At 41.9% G+C, this 20,275-nt stretch overlaps 1 protein-coding gene across 4 annotated transcripts in view; it reads left to right on the top strand.

The window, feature by feature from the left end:
- hipk2 (homeodomain interacting protein kinase 2) overlaps positions 1-20,275 on the top strand; it is a 70,401-nt gene that overhangs the window by 9,548 nt on the left and 40,578 nt on the right. For all 4 annotated transcript variants that reach the window (XM_088298329.1, XM_088298328.1, XM_088298327.1 and 1 more), the window contains exon 2: positions 8,450-9,605. In XM_088298329.1, coding sequence (XP_088154455.1) covers positions 8,450-9,605 — 1,156 coding nt within the window. The remainder of the gene's footprint in view (positions 1-8,449; positions 9,606-20,275) is intronic.

Genomic DNA, 20,275 nt, shown 5'->3' with positions numbered 1-20,275 from the left:
GGGCACTAGCGGAGGTCAGTGGGGGGGGTTGGTGGTGGGTTGTCACTGGGGTCATCGACCCTATCATCTCCATTCGCCGGTCTCTTTCCTACATCTGGAATTACATGTCCTGTGCCTTTCTGATGGAACACAGCAGCTGCTTGCTCACACAAAACACACTGCCACCCTTTTCCTGTGAAAGAAGCTGACCCACAAAATACACGAAAAGTTAACTTGAAACCTCAATGAACCTCCCAGGCCAATTCATGTCACGATAGTCATAAAGGATGTTAGTGATTACTTTAAATGGCAACATGTGCACCTTTACGTTCCTTTCATCATGCTAATAGGCGTGGAAAATGTCTTTTCAGCCATTTTGGAAGTGGAAATGTTGGGTCAGATGTCAGACAACATGAGCAGGTCCAAGCATGCGCATTTGTTTGGCTCTTGTCTCTTTTATATTGTGTAACTGACACAGTTAAAGATATTTACACAAGCACTTTCCATACATGGTGATTGCCTTTGGCTGTTGTCTGTTTCGATGAGGACACCAAAAAAGATGTAGCAGAAAAAGTATGATCCTCAGACTGAAGCAGAGTGTTGAGTCGTCAAGCTGTATTTATTGCCCGTGCTCTGGGTCCATGCCATGTTTACGACGCACTGTCAGGTGGATTAAGGACACATATGGCTGGCAAAATTGCTATTCGAGCTGCACGTGTGTGGTATGATTTTCGAAAAGCTGTTGAAACAGTACCGTACAGCACGTTGGACTTTCTTACTTGGCAAAAGGCAGGAGGGAGGGTTAAAAAGATAAAGATGAGGCGAGATTAAGACATTAAGGTAATTTAATATGCACGCCTGTGGATTAGTACCTGCAGTAAGGAGGCAGGGAATACAAGATGAAACATCTTGTGACATAAGTAGTCTAAAATAGTCTATTTTGTAGTCTTAGTGGGGCCCATAGAAAGCGCTTAACGCCCTCTGCTGAAATATCACATACTCTTGTCGCCTGGGGAGGCATGTGCAGCATCCCCACTTTGTATTTGATTGGATAGAGGAGGTGGAGGGGTGCCCCGCGAGACCACATCAGGGACATATAAAGTATACAAGCTCTGTTGTGAGACACATGGCGCTTGTGTGACTCTGCTTGTAAATTCTGTTTCCCAGCATCAGCTTTTCTCATGATCCAACATGTGCTAGCTTTTCTGGAAGACGTCCTACTTTTAAGCATGCAAGCACCTGTGCGACAGATCAGGCCAACAATTCCCCGCTATTGAAACCCTCTCATGACTATGATATGACGCTTTATCTTTTTGCTGTGTTTTGGAAATACAGGAAGTGAAGGTCCTTTCTTGTGAGTGGCTCGAACCCGAGGTTCTTGCTCAGGTTGGACCGGTTCATCGCTTGTAAGGGGTTCATCGCAAGGTTCCTGAGGGGGTGGGGCTTTCCATGAATCCCATTGGGTGTGGGTTTTGGGATGGTATCTTAATGCTCGCGTTTCGACATACAAGATTTGACATATAGTTGAGGAAAGCTCGAGAAGCCTAACCTCTCATGATTCATTTGACGAGTGTCAGGAAATGCACGTCCGGGGGACGGGGGGGTTTGGCTCACCTAGCGAGAGGGCATGCAAATGGAGAGATGAGTGGGAGTGTTGGCGGTGAAGGTGAGCTGGCAGGACAGGCAGTATTCCAGCTGTCTCTGTTGGATACTCATGCAGAAACAGACTTTGACCCCAGACTACATGAACACACCCAAAACAATGCTCACTCGACTGTTCCATTGGACTGTGAGTGAACCCGATGAGTACAAGTGGCAAAGAAAATGGATGGATGGGTATAAGTGTTTTATAGTTCATAGTTAATAACTGTTTATGTTGTTGCTGATAAAAAGTCGAGAAAACCATACTTGTTGTGATTACTGCCTTTTATACCACTTTAGAAGATCTCATTCGTTTTTTTTCACCCACTGTTTCATCGTTAACACCATTCAGGCACTCCATGAAACAAAATCCAACGCTGCTAAATTATCACTGAAATTAAGTGGAAAAAAATAGTTTTAATCCTTCTACTTGTGTTTTTTTCCAATTCTGTCCTTTAGTTTCGTCCTAGCTGTTTTGTCTAGAATAAAACACAATTTCAATCTCTTTAAAAAAAACAAAAAAACTGTATAGTTATGAATGCTTGAATGGATACTTGCATGCACAAAACTTACATGTTTAAGTACGCTCATAGTGAGCTTCTCGTCCCCATCACATTCTGGTGTGGACATTCGTTTTGTATACCTAAGCGCTAGATTCAGTATCTAAGGGAAAAATGTCTCCGGTTGTTTGTGTATGCAGGCATGTGTGTCCTTGTAAGACTATCAGCGTCATTGTATGCCACGTTGTTTGCATGTCATTGTCTTTTGTCCTTTACTTCCTGCAACGCTGTCCTTTTCAAAGCTCAGCTTGCACTAGCCTACTCGTGACCTGTGTTCACTTTCACAATCAAACCTCATACATCTGTCAGAGCCTTATATTCCACAACACGACTCGTTCCACTGCTTTTCAATGCATTTTTTTCCCGTCTTTGCTGTGCACTGTGTCCAGCTGTCATTGTTGATCCTGAGCGGAAGCCTTATATATAGGGAGTTGTTTGTCATGGTTTGTAAATGATAAATGTTATAGTGTGGCTGCTTATCAGCTGTCAGCCCCTGCATGGCCCAAAGAGCCACTGTAATTAAGGAAGCACGCCATTTAATGTTTGCAGTGAGTCTCAATGTTGACTCTTAAATGAGCAGGTGGATTTTATATACGCTTAACTACAATATTTTTATAGTTCGCTCCTTACTATTTTAGGGTTATATCTTTTTCGTTCTGGTGCTGCACCAACTGGAGCTATTACCTCAAGCAGACAATCGTGAAAGCAAGACATATTGTTTTCGGAAAGCTCAACCAATTACCATGAAACCTTGTGAAGGCTTGGTGCTATGCATTTTGGTGTAAATATGGGTGAAAGCATGACGAAGGATTTTTTTTTCACTTCTTGCCATTTTTGTTTCATTGGAACTATTCCACCTCCCCCAGAATGCAAATGGTAGCGTTCCATTTCGACCATTCCTCACGTCTTAAATCATTCTCCATTTGTTAGACAATAGTCTACTAGATGAATACAAAGAAAAGCTAGGAACAAAAATAGTTAAGTTCCCCTTGTCCAATCGAAACATTTTACATCATTCTTCATGAACCAGGAAGCCGTCAGCTAAGATATGGAAAAAAGAAGAAATACATTTTGTTAAAATAATCCATTTCTTCCTTTCACATTCCTTCTTTCTTTTATTCTTTATTACCTTTTTTCTCTCAGGAGAGAGATGTCAAACGTTGTTCATTGTGCTCTTACGGCACTTGTGATCTGATTAATAAGAAATCCAACTGAAGCAGAGCAACCAGCCCTGCCACCATTTTTGTGTGCCCGGTGGGGCTGACCTCGCATTATAAACAAGTCAAATGTTTTCGCTCACAATAGGTGTTCTATGAAAACAATTGCAGTGCCCGTATCTTGCCACATTTGTTAGGCTGGAGGGGAGTTAGCGTGGCTCGGGAACATCCTTAAAATGTATACCACAAGTGTATGTGTTTGCATTTATTGTTGTTGTGAGTGAGAGTCGAGTGCACAACTGCAGTGGTTGTGATGCGAAATGCTGCACACATGCCGTATTATCGGCTTTGAGTTGACCAAACGTCACATTTATTGCAATCTGTCAGCTGATTTACGAGCTGTGTACGTTTGTCCAACAACATTGATAATTGCTTTGCCTGGTGTCCTTTTGCGAGATGGATCTGATCTCCTTTATGTGGATTTTAAGAGAGATGAGAGAACTTGCATGGCCTGATGGAGCAGCAGCCTACATGTCAGAATTTTCCTGCAAGCGTGTGTGATGTATTGCTCTATAAATAAGCAAGAGTTGAGAGGGCTAAAAAAGCAAACAGGATGGTCAATAGTATCCACAGGCGAGTGAGAGAGCCTGTGCAGTGTCTGGCTTCAGCACCTCTTCATAAAACAAGACTGCTCTATATGGACAATACGATCCTCCACAGTAGAGTTCGGTTTTATTTCAGGGTAGCTTTTTTTTTTTTTTTTTTTTGAACCCCCAAAGTTGTTACCGTGACTGCCCTAACCATTACATTCAAGTGGTACAGCCTTCGATTGAACATATTCAATTGGTTGAAAACACAAATGCTCAAGTGGTCATTATGTCAGATACACTTTATGGAATAAGTATTAGTACAGACATTTGGAAGTGAGTATAGAAAATATGGAGTGGTTCCTTCGCATAACAGTTTCAACTCCTACAGGAAAGCTTTCTGTGAGAGTGTCAGCATGGGATTATTTTGTTCATTCATTCAGAAAAACATTTGTGAACCCAAAGGTCAATGATGTAGTGCCGTTCTCTGTTCAGCTTTTATCACAAAGGAGTTTGGGATTCTTCCACACCACGGTTGGTACCATAATGAAAAAGAAGAGGGCCTTCCAAAGTATTCCCGCAAAACGTGAATGAATTGTTGTCCAAAATGTCTTGCTAGGATGAGGGGTTCAAGATTAATTCTGTAAAAGCACATTTTATTCTTTATACTGGTGCCAAGATTTATTGAGTTATTGGACCTTTGATAGGGAAACCATAGATAAATCCAAGAAAAGATTATGAGGAAAACGGAATGATTCATGCTATGTGCAGCCAGTCAGCTCACGGGATAAATCCAACTTGTGTTCTCTTTGGTCGAGCTCGCAATATGGCTGCCGATATGGCTGTATTTTTTTCCTTTGTTTTGCTGAATATATTGCAAAAACATACAATGCACCGAAGTCGCAAAACGTGAAGCACAAAGTGGCGAAGGAACACTGTATATGCAGTATTATCCTCACTTCAGATGTCAAAAGTGGTTTTGTGGCTGCCGGTGTTTTTTTAAAAATTTTTTATGTAGTATATCGCCCCAAATGGCTCTTTGAGTATCTAAGGTTGCCGTCCCCTGGTCTCGACATTAAGAAGTCAGTTCATTGACTTCTAATAAGTTCTCTTTCCCGCACACCGGCAGTTGCCTCCACAAGTAGTCCAAATACAGTATAGGCAGTCCCCATCCCTCCTCGACTGCTGTTTTTGGATAATCTCCTCAGCAATGACTGTGCACCGATCCAATATGTTGCAGGCTGAGCATGAAGCATTTGCTACACAGCTCATAGTTACACAAATAATGGTCTGTTTTAGGAATTTTAACCATTAACCGATGGGAAATTGGTTTACAAACTCCTCACAAGTCTTCGGGCTGGTGAAAGAAAGCTCTTTGTAGTAGGGTACAATTTGCTATTTTTACAAGGTTCCTCGTTAGACTATAAATGACACATTTAATAAAAGTGTGCAAACAGAAGCAGGTCACAGGATGAAATGTCAGGGCCACTTCACATTCTGATCTCCTTCCCTCGTATTCAGGCCGTCTCTCACATGCTATGTAGCCCTGATCCTCCTTAAAAGAAGATTAACAATCCTCTGATAGAGACGTAATCTTTCTGAAAACACTGACTATTACCATTTCAACATGCTGCCTGAGAACAGTGGAAATTGAGTCTCAGGAATCCTTAATTGCAGTCTGTTGGTTTAGGCATGCTTAAAGGAAAATCGTGGCTCCTCAAGGCATTTAAATGTTGTCAATGTGTAGTTAATGGCCTATTCAGTCGTACAAATTAGAAGTTCAATAACTGAAATAAGACATTTATAACTAAAGGTTACATTTGAAAGCATTATTCTTCAAATTCCAAAATAAACATTTCTTAACTTTTCACGAGGTTCAGCAACTGTGCTTAGCCAATGCAGTATAATTAATCACATTGTTGTTTGTGTCTGTGTGTGTTGTCATAAGATAACATTCCAACCATTTGACCTCGTACCATTGGTTCATTTAATTACTTATTTGTGCTCCACAGGCCTCAATACTGTACTTTTGTTTGTACTTTTACATTCATGGCAAAAAACAAAACAAAACAGCTGTACACACATTCATAACAAGGCAGGCCTGTTTTCGTGTGTATTTCTAAACATCCACTTCTAATTCCGGAGCTTAACCAGTTTCAGTGAACATGTGTGGCCTTCAGTTCATTGCACCATGTAGCCAATATCAAATGAACTCTTTGACCACTGTGTTGCATCTGAGTGACTGAGATGAGGGCCCCTTAAAAGTCCAAACATTTCCCTCATTTACGCTGGTAGATATGCTGGAATTTTCAAGAGCAAGAACTGGCTATCTCTGTGTCTATCCACCCATCTTATTGTCGGTGCATGTGATTATCCTGTCTGGCTTTCCGTTATACTCCGTTGACGCCACTCCGTGACGCAACCCATCATTCAAATTATATTTAGTGAAAAGTACAGGCACAGGAATTGGTAATCCAAGAAGTGACATCTGGCCTTCCGAGCTTATGTGATTAGCAGAGAGCCTTGCCCTTAATAGCCTCACGGACGTTCTTCATTAGCTCTCTGGACAATCCACACCTACAGTCTATTTAGTGTTAGGTGGGACAAAAAAAACACATGCTGATGATCATGCAGAGATATTAATATAACAAGCTTTAGTATTTAATGTAGGACACACAGAGGTGCCACATGAGCGCTAACACTTGCCGGCCTTACTGTAAACCCTCTCATGTGCACTACGGCAGCAATCCTACAGCATTTGGACTAAGACCAGATGACCGTAGAGATAGCGGCAACGTCACAGTAAAGCCAGAGGGGAGACGGAAATGGAACAGGAAGAGTTTGTTTAAATAAAAATGAAGCATTGTATATTATAATGGAGAGTTGATAGCTTCTTAGAGAGCAAATCACGATCACCATTCAGGACAAAGTGACTTGGTATTCTTCCGTGCCCTCTGCTTCCAGTCCACATGACTCCGACTCCATAAATATGCATCCTTTCCCCTAACGTCATAGAAACCTATCTTCGAGCTTTCAGATGATTTAGACCTTCCGGATGGACATTCAATTTTCTATTTTAATGAGCAATACATTTACATTGGACAGAAATATACTCAGACATAACTGGATCTCGTGGACATGTACAAATAGTGAAATGTTAGAGGGAAGTGGCTACAGCCACGAACAGTATGAGGTTTGAACCCTTGCTTAAGATCACGTTGAAGTTCAAACTGGCAACCGGAGCCACATCCTATATTTTTGCTCTGTTGTGTCTTGAACCAAACTTTGCTCCTGCTGTTTAGTGGTCGGCAATTTTGACACAGCTCATGTTCTTGTAGAAACTTTGGTGCAAGTGAAAAAAGAAAACAAAAAACAGTCTAATAAATGCATGTTCACCAGCTGATTGTTATGGCCATAATGACTAGGGTTAAAATAATTATACAGAAATACAAAAGCAATGAAACAGAGACGAAAAACTTTAAAATTTATTGTAGTGCGACTTTGGGAGCTTACATTTTTCAAATCCTTGTCAATATATTTCTATTTTTTTTTTATTTTACTTTATGGTTTCTTATTAATGTAATTATAATGTTTTTCTTTTTACAACATTATTTTCATTTCTTGCTTGAGGGGAAAATATTCAGCTCCCTTATTGTGATGTGGGTGAGCTCCATATGAATAAAAATCACTCTTGCCAAGAAAGAGTTACCATCAGGCATCAGTTCATCAGCATTGAAACCTAATTATGTGTGCACGTGGGCATGACCAGGTGGAAGCTCTTATTTTGTTTAGAGTCCACCTATACTGTATAGCTTACAAGAAAGAGTGAAGCGTAAATACAAGCAGCATATAATCATCTCTGCGCTGTGATAATCATTTCAATGCCACATACAAGCCTGTTTGCAAAGGAGGGAGATAAAGAAGTGACTATTTTTGGGTAGTTGTTTGCTTGGAGAGTCTTTTGCTTACTCTAAGGCATCTTGTTCCCAAGAGTTAAGTGCACATTTGTGCAGTTTTGCTTTTGTGTTGTTGTCTTCAGCAAATGCGGTTGAGATAGAGTTCAGTTGCCGTTTTGCTGCTCTTTTAGCTTTCTGACCAAAAATGTCTTTCCCCCAAAGTGAGGTGTTGTGTCACAATAAATGCAGCAGCTGGGTTGCGCACTGAAGAAGGAAATTGCAATCATTCCGTGGGACTTATTTGTTGCCTTGTTTGTATGTACTGTACGTTTTTGTGTCTCTGTTATGTGTCCTTTTTGAACATTTCTTTTCAGCTTTCTCCTCCCCGTATATTTTGATAGCATGAAAGAAAAGGATATTTGATACTTGACTTTAGTGAGATATCAATTATGTTAACACGCTGATGCGTCTGCATGTAGTATACGCTTGGTGTTTTGATGACCTGCTTTGACCCAAGCTGTCTTTATTTAAAGCTTCAAGCTACCACTCATGTTTCATTGACTCTGAAATTCCTAACCTCTCACTTTCCTTCTTTGCCCCCCCAACCTTCTTGTGCCCGCTTGTCACAGGTATGGCCGCGCAAGTGCAAGTGTTCTCCCCTCACACTCTTCAGTCAAGTGCCTTCTTTAGCGTGAAGAAACTGAAGGTGGAGCAGAGTTGCAACTGGGATATGACAGGGTACGGCACACACAGCAAAGTCTACAGCCACAACAGCAGCAAGAACGTGTCGGCCGTGAGCGGCCCCTTCGGATTTAACAGCTCCCTGCAGGTCGCCAGCTCCACCTTGCCATACGAGCAGGCGCTCATCTTCCCAGCAAATGCAGGCCATATTGTGGTCGCATCAGCCAGTAGCACTTCGGGGGGCGTAGGCGCTTTGCTGGGCAGCGGAGGTGGAGGCAGTAACGGCAGCGGAGGGGGTGGCGCTGGCAGCAGTGTTGGGGTTCACAATCTGACTCGCCGCAGCACGGTCAGTCTCCTGGACACCTACCAGCGATGTGGGCTTAAACGCAAGAGTGAGGAGCTCGACCACAACAGCAGTGTGCAGATAATCGAGGAGCACGGTCCACTGATGATCCAGAACGGAGCAGCAAGTGGCGCCACGGTGGCTACAGTGGCCACCGCTGCCTCCACGGCAACATCCAAGAACAGCGGCTCTAACAATGAGGGGGACTACCAACTGGTACAGCATGAGGTACTCTGCTCCATGACCAACACGTATGAAGTGCTGGAATTCTTGGGACGAGGAACATTCGGACAAGTGGTTAAGTGCTGGAAAAGGGGCACCAACGAGATTGTGGCGATCAAGATCCTAAAAAACCACCCGTCGTATGCAAGGCAGGGTCAGATCGAGGTCAGCATTCTGGCGCGTCTTAGCACAGAGAGCGCAGATGATTTCAACTTTGTGAGGGCCTACGAGTGCTTCCAGCATAAGAACCACACGTGCCTGGTGTTTGAGATGCTGGAGCAGAACTTGTACGACTTCCTGAAGCAGAACAAGTTCAGCCCGTTGCCGCTTAAATACATCAGACCCGTCTTACAGCAGGTTGCGACAGCGCTGATGAAGCTCAAGAGTCTCGGTCTGATCCACGCTGATCTGAAGCCGGAAAACATCATGCTTGTAGATCCATCTCGCCAGCCCTATAGAGTCAAAGTCATTGACTTTGGCTCAGCCAGCCACGTCTCCAAAGCTGTCTGCTCCACTTATCTACAGTCCAGATACTACAGGTAAGAATTCAGCCATTGGAAAAGTATTAACACTCTATGATGTGCCTCAGTTTGTTCCTGATCCTTTTATTGGAGCAATGCTTGTTTTTCTGAATCTTGTTTGAATTATTCTTACGTTGATGGCAACGATTTCAAAGCAAAGCAGATTTTTGGGCCGCTCACAGCAGTTGTTGCAGCTAAAGTCGTCAACATCTCTCATTGTGCTTTTGTTTTGAGAATTGCTAATCTCTTCCATTGTGGGAATGGGGATGTTGATGATGATGCGCAATGATTACACGTGGTGTGTATGTGTGTGTGTGTTCGTGCACATCTATGTGTGTATATGTGTTTACGTGCGCATGTAAATTAGCCAATTTCTGTTAAAAAGAAAATTGTGATAAATCAATTTTAATATTATAGAGACGTGAAGAAAAGGTTAAGATTTGACAATGGGATCCCGTCTCATTGAAGAAGGCGCCAATCATGGAGCCTGCCCAAGGGCACTGATTCCCACTGCCTGGTTTACCCCTGGACCTTCAGCCCCATCACCACGGAGGGCTCCCATTTCCCATGAGATAAAGATGAAGGGGTCAGCCCAAGTTCCCGTGTAATATGTGCTTGTAATCCACACCACTGGGCCCTGCATTAGAACCAGATGACTCTCTGGAAGATCTTTCTTTTTTGCAACTATCACACATCCCCTTTTAACCAAAGCAAAAAAAAAAGTGTTTAGGTTTGAGCTGAGCCAGTGTCCGGGAATCAAACAGTCTTAATGTTCACACAAAGAGACACTTGAGCTGTGCTCAGGGACCCGGCCTGGTGTTGGAGCTGAGACAAAGGAAATAACAGGTGTGTCAGCGCGGCAGTATTCCTCATCTAGTTTATGATTGGACCTACTCAAAACACATAACCACAGGCACATACCAGGTGGTGTTTCCGTGACTGTCAAAGTAGTGCTCATTCCTCTGAGTAATGTTGAGGATATTTATTTTCCTGTCTTTTTAAATACACATTAATAAGTAAGTGTATTTATGTTAAGTGTTTTTCCCATGTAAAGAATCTTTTAGTTTAAGTCGCTACGTTTCTGACAAGGCTTGGTCTTTTGACGCCAACCTGTATTTAATGAAGGCAAATAGCGCTCGCTTCAGGCCAAAATCTCCGACGTCACCATTTAGTAAATGTTTTTTCTTTCCTCCAAATCTCTACTTTTGGTCTGTCTGAATTTGTGGGTGTTATTTTTACAAATGATTGACCAATCTTAAGTGTTTAATTGGCTTGCTCTCTTTGACGATGCAGTATTAATTATTGAAGTGTTTTTTTGGATCTCCTAAAAAGTGATGATTTGAAGGCGTGAGGATTCTTCCTGATGTCTGCGAGTATTTTACATTGAGAATAAATCACACTGCTTATCACCAAATAAAAGTTTCTCAAAATATACAGTAGATACACAGGTTACCTGACGTCTTGTAAATAAGAGATTTCCAGCCCTGTTAAGTGAAATTCCATAAATTCTCACAGCATACTTATTGGAAATCACAGCTCAACTCAGATCAGAAGTCCACATGCATCATCCTCCTTCCGCGATTCATTATTATTGTCATTGTGTGTTTTCTGGAAATGGCTTTCAATAGCAAAAGGCTAAAATACGATATTTGTACGATCGCTAAAACACGTAGTCCAATTCAATGTGTTACTGGTGCTACAGTAGCTCAGTTACACAGTGCATGTGCACATCTTGAAGTAAACTTTCCTACCAGTTTATCTGTTGTTGTTCCTCAGCGGTACTGCAGGTCAATCATGAGGCCGTAAAATGGTCTTGTTTGTTTTGTGGGGAAGAAGAACAGGGTAGCAAATGGAATGGAATTGAAAAAAAATAAATAGACATAAGATGGAGGAGTGTGTGACCCTGATGTGACGTGAATGTTGTTTTTGTGTGTGTTCTTTCGCCACTCTTGGAAGGCCCTCTGCTTTATAAAACTGTCAAAGTAGCACTGATTGATTCTGATGACTGAGGCGAGTGAGCTCATGGGAAACGGTCAGTGCATCATGTGAAGTATAGGCAACAAACACACTTTTGCTGCGGGTACATTTCACAGGGCGTTCAAAGATTCAGATGAGCGCGTTAAACTCTCTTTGATGGCTTCAGATGTGACGATAGCAGAATGGTTGCTGGTGAGTTGTGTGATTCCCGTACAGGTTAGCGACTACACACGGCTGTCATTTGGCAGCTCAGCTAAGACAGGTTTTGTGTTACTTTATTTCCCTGCACATTAGCCAAAACAGTCCCCTTTCATCTTTTTCAGTCTAGTGGAATTAAATAGTCTTTGTGCACTGATGTTTTATTTTATTGATTTTTTTTTCTCTGCCAAATGCTGTTTTGGATTGATGAGGTGAACTTGCGTAAGTGTGTGATAGTGGTTTAGAGGAATTGTGGGCAGAGCATTTTTTTTGCATTTTCCTCCACTTTCAGTTGTCTTACAGTTGAGACAGAAGTAATATTACATTCAAGCCCATTATAGATATTATACCCGCAGAGCTGTTATGACTTTATTTTCTTCACATCCATTTGCCCAGTATTTCATAACCGTCAGTCACAGACGTTAGTAGTTTATATGTTATAGTGTGTTTGTTTATGTTCATGTGCACACTTGAAAAGCCTTTTGGAAATGAGTTATGGATTTTCCACAACGTTGACTTATGCAAATAAAAAAAGCAGAATTCAAGCTTGCTATTTACGAGAGCAGCTCTCAGGGTCCTTCCAGTTTCAGTTTTGTTTGCTTCAGTGCCTCATGAATACATGGTTGTGGGACTGATGAAACTGGAATATTAGCTGATATTTTGCATTTGCTTCGGCCACTTTATGAAGGAGCTACATCATCTAATGAAAACATCATGATTAGTTTTGATAATGTTCTGAAATATATAATATATTTTTGTAGATTTAGTTTCCAATAGTGTAGAATGACACTGTAGCGTAGTGAGTGACTCATCAAGATGAAGCTGGTGAAAATATAGTGATTTTAATGTCCTGGCCACTTCGTCTTATGACCCAATCCTGCTTCTATGTACCTCCTGTCCTCTTCCTGCTTATAGCTGATGATATAACAGGCAAGCCTTCTCATCAAGCTTGCACCTGTCCACGTAAACGGATTATTGTCTTGTCTCCGTTGTCTTTGTCCAATATACCTCATCAGACAAACGTCCCTGAGAAACTGTCGATGAAACACAGTGAGACATGCAAAAAGGAAAATAAAGGAAGCTGATGGCGCAAGGGAGACATATTTAGTCAGTCAATGGCAATTATGTGCTTTGTTACTGTGCTTTTATTTACAATTATTCCAGATAATCCTCAAAACCTGATGTCAGGAGTATAGCTGAGTGTAGGTGGTGTGCATATTATTCGGAGTAACAGGAAATTGTCAGAGCATCAGACAAAATTACATTCATCCTAAAATAAACATTTAATATGGAGCCACTATCTGCCTTTGATTATTCTTGGTGATGTTAATAACTCACAGTCATGTTCTTGACTGGCGCAAAACAGGTGAGTTTGATCTAAAAATTGCATCTCATAATTACATAATCAACTTTACGATTAATTGTGTACCTTCACGCAGTTGTGGGTACTTACATATGCATTATGACCGAAGTCAATGTGGCTAAGCAATATAAAAAATCGGCGGTCTTGCGATTTGAGCTGCGCAAAGATGGACCATACGTTGTAGCTCAAATAACACAAACACACAACACTTCCTGGAAGATGTTTTTTTTTTTTTCAGGTTGTAGGCATAGTTTGATGGCTGGAAGGGCTTGAAATCGATGACATTTTTATCCATGTTGCATCAGCAAAGTTCGAGACAACTGAGTGTGAAAAAGAGTTTATGCTGTACTTCAGCAATTCAGGCTAATTTGCTAACCTTCGCTACCATGCCGCCACCCGTAGATATAAACAATGCGTCATTGGATTAACAACTGTCTTTTTTTTCTTTTTGAATAAACCTTATTAAGCAATTTTGTGTTGATACTGTAACCAATGATATGCATCAATGGCCGCGAGGATTATTCGTATTATTTGCAGATGTACTTTTGTGCTTCAAAGCCAGACCTTTTGACATGGATTTCCCCAGGGCAATTTTGACAGACAAATTGGCCCTTTTCCAGAGTCACAAACATGGGAAATATTGGCCACGCCACTCCCTGTTTCAACTCGTCATTAGCAATGTGGCAAACGGGCATTGTGGACCATGACTGTAATGCCCTCTCAAGTGGGCAAGGAGAGCCACGGTCGCACATGCACGTTCAACCATTTATTGAACAAGGCAAACAGTCAAGCACTTAACCACTAAATGAGGCCAACGTGACTCCAGGTTACTGACGTCGCTCGTGAGGCCACGTCCCTAAAGGCATGCATTGAACACACAAATACCACAGTATGTATATTAATTACAGTTTATAAAACCATTTCATTTTTTAAAAATGTCTTTGTTGTACCTGTTACAGTGAAAATAAATGCATATAATATATAAATATTTTTTAGTTGGCACATGCTCAAACTGGCCTTTAACAAAATAGACCACCACTATTTCATATATCTGTGATTAAATTCGGCTGCTCATATATTTACAGTACCCCTTGCTGGCAAGATGAAAGAGTGGGGTTACCATAGGATTTTTGACAACCCCGGAACTTCTGTTGTAGCCTTAATAACTGCTGAAATACGTATGCCTCCATCAATGGCTGAGGCGGTGCAGGGTAAGAGGAGCCTCTGCCCCACCTGTCTATCTGCCTGCCTATCTGTCTGCCGCTATCAACGCACTCTGAGAGAGCAGGCTTTCCAGCACATTGACTTTGACACACGTGAAGAAGCATTAAGGGACGTCTTAACGCAGGAGGCTGCATGTTAGTCACTGCTCTGCGGAGGTTCTGTTGATGTGTACGTGTGCCAAAGCTTGTTAAGCGTCTGGATGGGACCACTACAGATGAAATATAAAAACCGCAGGGAGGCAGTGATGCTGTTCAGGGTGCAGGCGCGGTTTATGAGAGGAATCTAAGGAAAGTGGGAGGAGACAGCAGTGCGATGCAAGCGCAGGTGTGTGGGAGGTCGTTGTTTTCCAATCCTTTCCCGTACGTGGAAATGTGCTCCCTTTCCCTTAATGGCACGTTATTACTCATGCAAATGAGCTTTTATTTTGTTCTGCATGGTATGATGGTTGCTGTGGCATGCACACACCCTCCTGTTGACCCAAACTTGGATATGATGGAATTTTTGGGAATTTAAGAAGTTGCACTCATGACCACTGAGGACGCTGGGTAAGCCCGTTGTTGCTCATCAGATGTTACCACAAGCACATTTTGTTTTCATATGAAAATAGATTACGTCGTCTACATAGAAGGAAAGCTGCAGTATTTTCTGTCTTCCAATATAAATTGTGCAGAAAACGGAAATGTTTTGTGGTTTATTCCAAAATGTTACACATGGACTCTAACATAACTTACACATGCACAACAATGAACAGCAGCTGAGTTTCTTCTACATTTTTTAACTTTTCCTGGTCACGTCACATGGCCACAGCCAAATGTTGCTACATCGTGGGGCACAAAGGATTGAGCACCATCTACTAGTTTTGCCCTCCACATTTCTTCCCAATATCGTCTGTAATTAAAACTACAACCGTATTTAATATGAAATACAAATTTTAACATGAGAAAAACAGATGCATCTCCTGGATCAAGTAGGACACCGCCCGCTGTTTGCTCACTGGCATACAACCTCAAGACTGCTAAAACGATCATTAAGGGTCACTGTATTCACCGCTGTGCTTTCTTCATGACAGTCATAACACCTTAGTATGCATGACAGAATCTTAATAACCTCTTTCATTTATAATGTGCCTCTGGGCAGCTATTGCGTGTGTCTCCACAGAGCAACCAGCAAGCAGGAGACATGTAGCGGCTAGGCTAATTAACTACCGGTAGTAAAGCATATGAAACACAACGTGCACAGTTGTCGGCTTCTGGCTGTTGTTCAAGCCAAATAATAAAACATTTCTTCCATTGCAGAGAAAATGTTAACTTTTGCCACCTGGATGCAACCACCGATCGTCACCAATATGCTGCACTTACTGTATAAATAATATGGTAGATTACTGCGTGTGTACTCCTGCAGTTTACCAGATCTCTGTGAGTTTCACCCCACTGTTCCATCATGTCTTTGTTCTCCCTACCAGTTTAATTTCCATACATTCCCCAGGTCATTAGGCTGAAGGAAATTAAGGCGCCTTGATAAAATTCAGCGAGCCGCCCACGGGAGGCTGCAGTCACTCTGCTCTGTATTGATTGGCTTACCTCAGCGTTTGCGGTGCGGGCACACCAGCGTGACCTCGTTCAGCCTTACAGGTGTCGGGAACACGCTTGACACCATTCTGTGAATAAAAAGCTGGCATTAGAATGTCTAGCCGCAAAAAACACATCAATGTTTCTTTTCATTTTAAAGCTGATTGGTCGGGTGAAGTCTCTCACTGCAGAGGTTGCACATTTGACACATTTGTCTTTCTTCTGCGGAATCATGCGTAGGCGGGTTGGCTGTCATCAATCGCTGACTGGCACCAGCACCCTCAGGTCTAAATAAATCATAAGGCGTCCTGCTGACCCTCTCTCCGCCATACCAGGATACCCGAAGGGCGCCTCCAGAAAGGGGGCTCCAGTAGTCCCTCATCCTACCCCCACCCGCCATGTGCTGTGCCTACTCTTGTTGCTTCTCTTCTTTTCCCACCTTCCCTTGCTTGCCCACCTTCACCGCCTCCTTCCACTTGCATGAATATTTAAAACTCAGGATGGAAAATATGCAGGAAAGAAGGCTTGCCCGAGATGTAAAAAGGAATTTTGTGACGATGAATTCATGGTGGGTGAGGGGAGAGAGAGTACAACTGATTAATACCATCAGAGATCATTTTTGATCGTTTATTTGGAATTGGGACATTAGGTTAGGAAGTCAAGGTTTATTTATATAGCACATTTAAAAACAAAAAACACTGTCCAAAGTGTTGTAAATATTAAAAGATAACTGTTGTGTTGAACAGCAGCGCAAATAAACGTGTTTTTAAAAGTGACTTTGATGAAGTAGAGCGAAAAGTAGTCGCATTAGATCTGCCATTATTGTTAGACACGAAATGGTCTTAGTTTTTTGATGACAAAAACAGACGCCTGCAAGCAATTAGATGCAGATGAGAACGAGAATGCGAACGTAATAGAAAGGAATTTGACAACAAACTGAAAAGCCGATATCCATCCATACGTAAGGTGCTCCCCGGATTACATGAGAAAGTCTCAAATGTTTAGAAAATTTGCATTCTGGGCAGAAAAATATGATGAGTCTTCGTACACTGACCTTTATGCACAACCCTGTTTTTTTTTTTTTTTTTATATATATTGGCTGCCCTTCCTGACGCAATCCCACCCTCATCCTTATTCAGGTCCATCAGTGGCCCAGAACTGACCCGGGCCGTCTTCACAAAAGGCAGCAGCATGTACCCCTACACCACCAACGCTTTACTGCACAGCAACATGGACACGCACACCTTTTGGGCTAAAATGCATCAGGCAAATTGAAGCTTTGGTAACCTCCTCCCATACATTGCTGTCTGTTTGGTGTCTGTCCTTCTTTCCCCATGACAATAACTTGCTTTCCCTCCAATGGTTGCTTTCGGAGTCCCGTCTCTCTAGTGCTTTTAAATACCGTATGTTCATTTGATAGAAGCTGATGTACAGCCCATGGCTCAGTTTCAAGGTGGCTGTTGTCACGCTCTCTAAAAACGTTGCTCCTTCCATAGTCAGTGGTAGAATTGAATGAGGCTCTGCTCTTATACAGTGTGGGCTATTTTCAGCAACACTCATCAAGCCAGAAAATGTTTCTGACAATAATGGCACTCAGCGTTGAAGCACGAGGACACATTGTGCTGTAATAGTTTTTATTTGTAGTCAAGATGGCAATAAAACAAAGCAAAATCCATCTATCATAAGGATGTAGGCTAGCGTAAGCATAGCCTTTTATTTTGATTTTGATTTTTTATTTTTTTTTTGTTTATTTTTTTTTTTTTTACACCCTGTGAACTGCAAACATGTGTTCTCATGCCAGAGTAGCTTTTCATATAAATTGCTTTTCTGGAATAGGACAGGCTGTCAGGATGGTGTTGGTGAAGAACCATTCCGAAGCAAATCCTATCTTGCGTTGGCTTGATAAATAATTGAAAATGACTAATAGCTCCAGGTGACAGAGAACGTATCACTGAGATGTATGGGACTTAGTTGGTTTCGGCTTGAGATGTAATTTGTTTGGAAATATAATTACTCTTGTGTTGGATTCTGGTTAAATATTTAACAGGTTAGTATTCTGATTAGGGCAAGTGTGTTTTATGGTGAGCAGATTTGTTCCTTTTGAAATAACCACTTCAGAGCAGCAGCCAAGCAGCAGACATGAGGGAAAATTCCTCTTTTATTGCTAAAATCAACATTTGAAGACAGAAAAAAGTAAAGTAATGTACAGTCCCTTTTTCAGGTTATTGACTTTGGAGCACTAATCTCAGTGTTTTATTATGTGGGTGTCATATCATCTGTTGAGTTCAGCTTGTTATGGCAAACTCAGTGGCACCAGTGAGCATTAATCTATATCTCAACCCACAGTAGACCCACAACATGAACACAAAGAAGAAATTCCACAGAGAAAGCGTAAAAGCTTCATGGTCCTGTACAACTAAGCACAACTTCAGTATTCCCGTCCACAGACCATAATTGGCCTGCTTAATCGACCCATTCACACAAATGCACTTGCACAAATGCTGCAGAAGCTCCAGCATATTGGATGAAATCATTTATTATGGCGCCAGGTTTGCCTCAGTCGTTGAACGCAGAGAACAGGTCATCCCGCTGTGCCATATTGGCATGAACACATCTTACCTCATCCTTGAAAACGCGGTAACGTTCCACACACTAGCCTTGGTCTATATGCACGCAGTCAGATTTTACATCTGTGAACTGAAGTTTGCTTCGAAGTGTTGTGAATGTTATTCATAAAGAGGCATCCGGCACGCTTCTTTGACGAGTTATGGAATTTAAAATTCTAATATTTGTATTCATCACCGGTGGCCTTGCGAATGCTTCATAAACTGTATCTTGTTTTTCTGCAATTAGTTGATACCCAATTAAAGGAATGTTGCACTTGAATCACTTCATGCAAGTTTTCAAATGAAACTGTTGGTAACTGTTGCTACGGCAACCAGCGTTTCACGACTGTTAAAGTTGCAACACCAGAACTGGAGTGGTGATGTTGAAATGTGGCCGCCAGCCGCCAGTCACACTTGTGCACTTGGGCTACACTCTGGTCTCTCCGAGGTTATTGTTTGCCCAGGTGGGCCCAGATGGCGTGCGTTCGGCCCCCACCGCCCGTCATAATGCCGCTCTCCTCACCTCTCTTGCTCTTCTTTCATAACCAATCACAAACTGCTCCTCCCTGGCTTCCTCTGTCCTTTGTTCTGCAGGAGCCTGTGGTTCAACTGAAGCTCTCAGTTACACAAAGATACCCAAATTGGTATTCATCAGCACTTACCAGCTGTGTACATTGTGGGTTCCTCAAACCCTGGCAGGTAGAAAAAAAAAAAGTAAAATGTCATTTGCTTTGAGTCTTTCCTTCTATGCAGAAATGTTCACTTCTTTTCACTTCCAGAATTGACCTCAAATTTCATTCTTATCATGCCCTGAACTTGTTGGAAATTGTAGAAATGCGAGCTTTTTATGAGGCTTGTTCTCACCTCCTATCTTGGTTCAATATTTATGGCAAGTTCTTGATATAACACCTATACAGTGGCTGGAGAAGCATAAAAATCCCAAAGTAGCCATGTTGAAACTGGCGCCATGGTGACAATGAAGCTTCAGATAAGGCGTCCCACATTGAAATGTGATTTGCAAGAGTGCACCTTCGCTTTCTGTGAATGTTTGTGAGGGAAAGAGGGGGAGAAATGGTCCGTTGAGTATATGCACCGTCCCTGGCCTCATGTTCTGCACTGCTCCGGGAACTAAAGAGAGCAGCAAAGAACTTTCATTAGTGACCCCATACCTCAGTCCTCTTTTTTGCCACTTTGCTTATTTATTTTTTACATCCCATCCTTTCAATATCGAGGCTGTCTTTCCTTCTATGCCTCCATTTCTGTCTCTCTACTCTGACCGCCATAACTGCTGAGAATTTCAATGGGGATGAATGCTTTTCTACACAACAGGGAACCTGGATCCTATCTCAACTGACTTGATCATTCTCAATCACAGGTTGACACATAAGTAACATACTCACAAGCAGTACATGTCATTTATAGTGTTCCGCTAACCTAACATGCAAAACACACACAAGCACAATGAGAACATGGAAACTAGAGGCGTCAAAATTAAGCAACCAATCGATTGACAAATTCATTAATAACTTTTAATATGTGAGTCATATTTTACTGCCATTGTTTAACTTAAAAGTATCCAAATCCTCTGATTCCAATCTGTAAACAGTAATTATTCTCTGATGTCTGTTGTCCTTCATGAAGGCAGGATGATTACGCTGGTCAACAAATTAAAAAAAACAACTTTCAATCAGAGGTGTAAGGAAACTTTTCAAGATTAAATCTTTCTGCTGATTCAGAATCTACCTGTGGTTT

This window comes from Idiotropiscis lumnitzeri, chromosome 6, assembly GCF_059441095.1.
Source record: "Idiotropiscis lumnitzeri isolate Australia: NSW breed Sydney's pygmy pipehorse chromosome 6, RoL_Ilum_1.0, whole genome shotgun sequence".
Lineage (NCBI taxonomy): Eukaryota > Metazoa > Chordata > Actinopteri > Syngnathiformes > Syngnathidae > Idiotropiscis > Idiotropiscis lumnitzeri.
The sequence above is the reverse complement of the archived record's forward strand: the minus strand, read 5'-3'. Positions and strand labels throughout refer to the sequence as shown.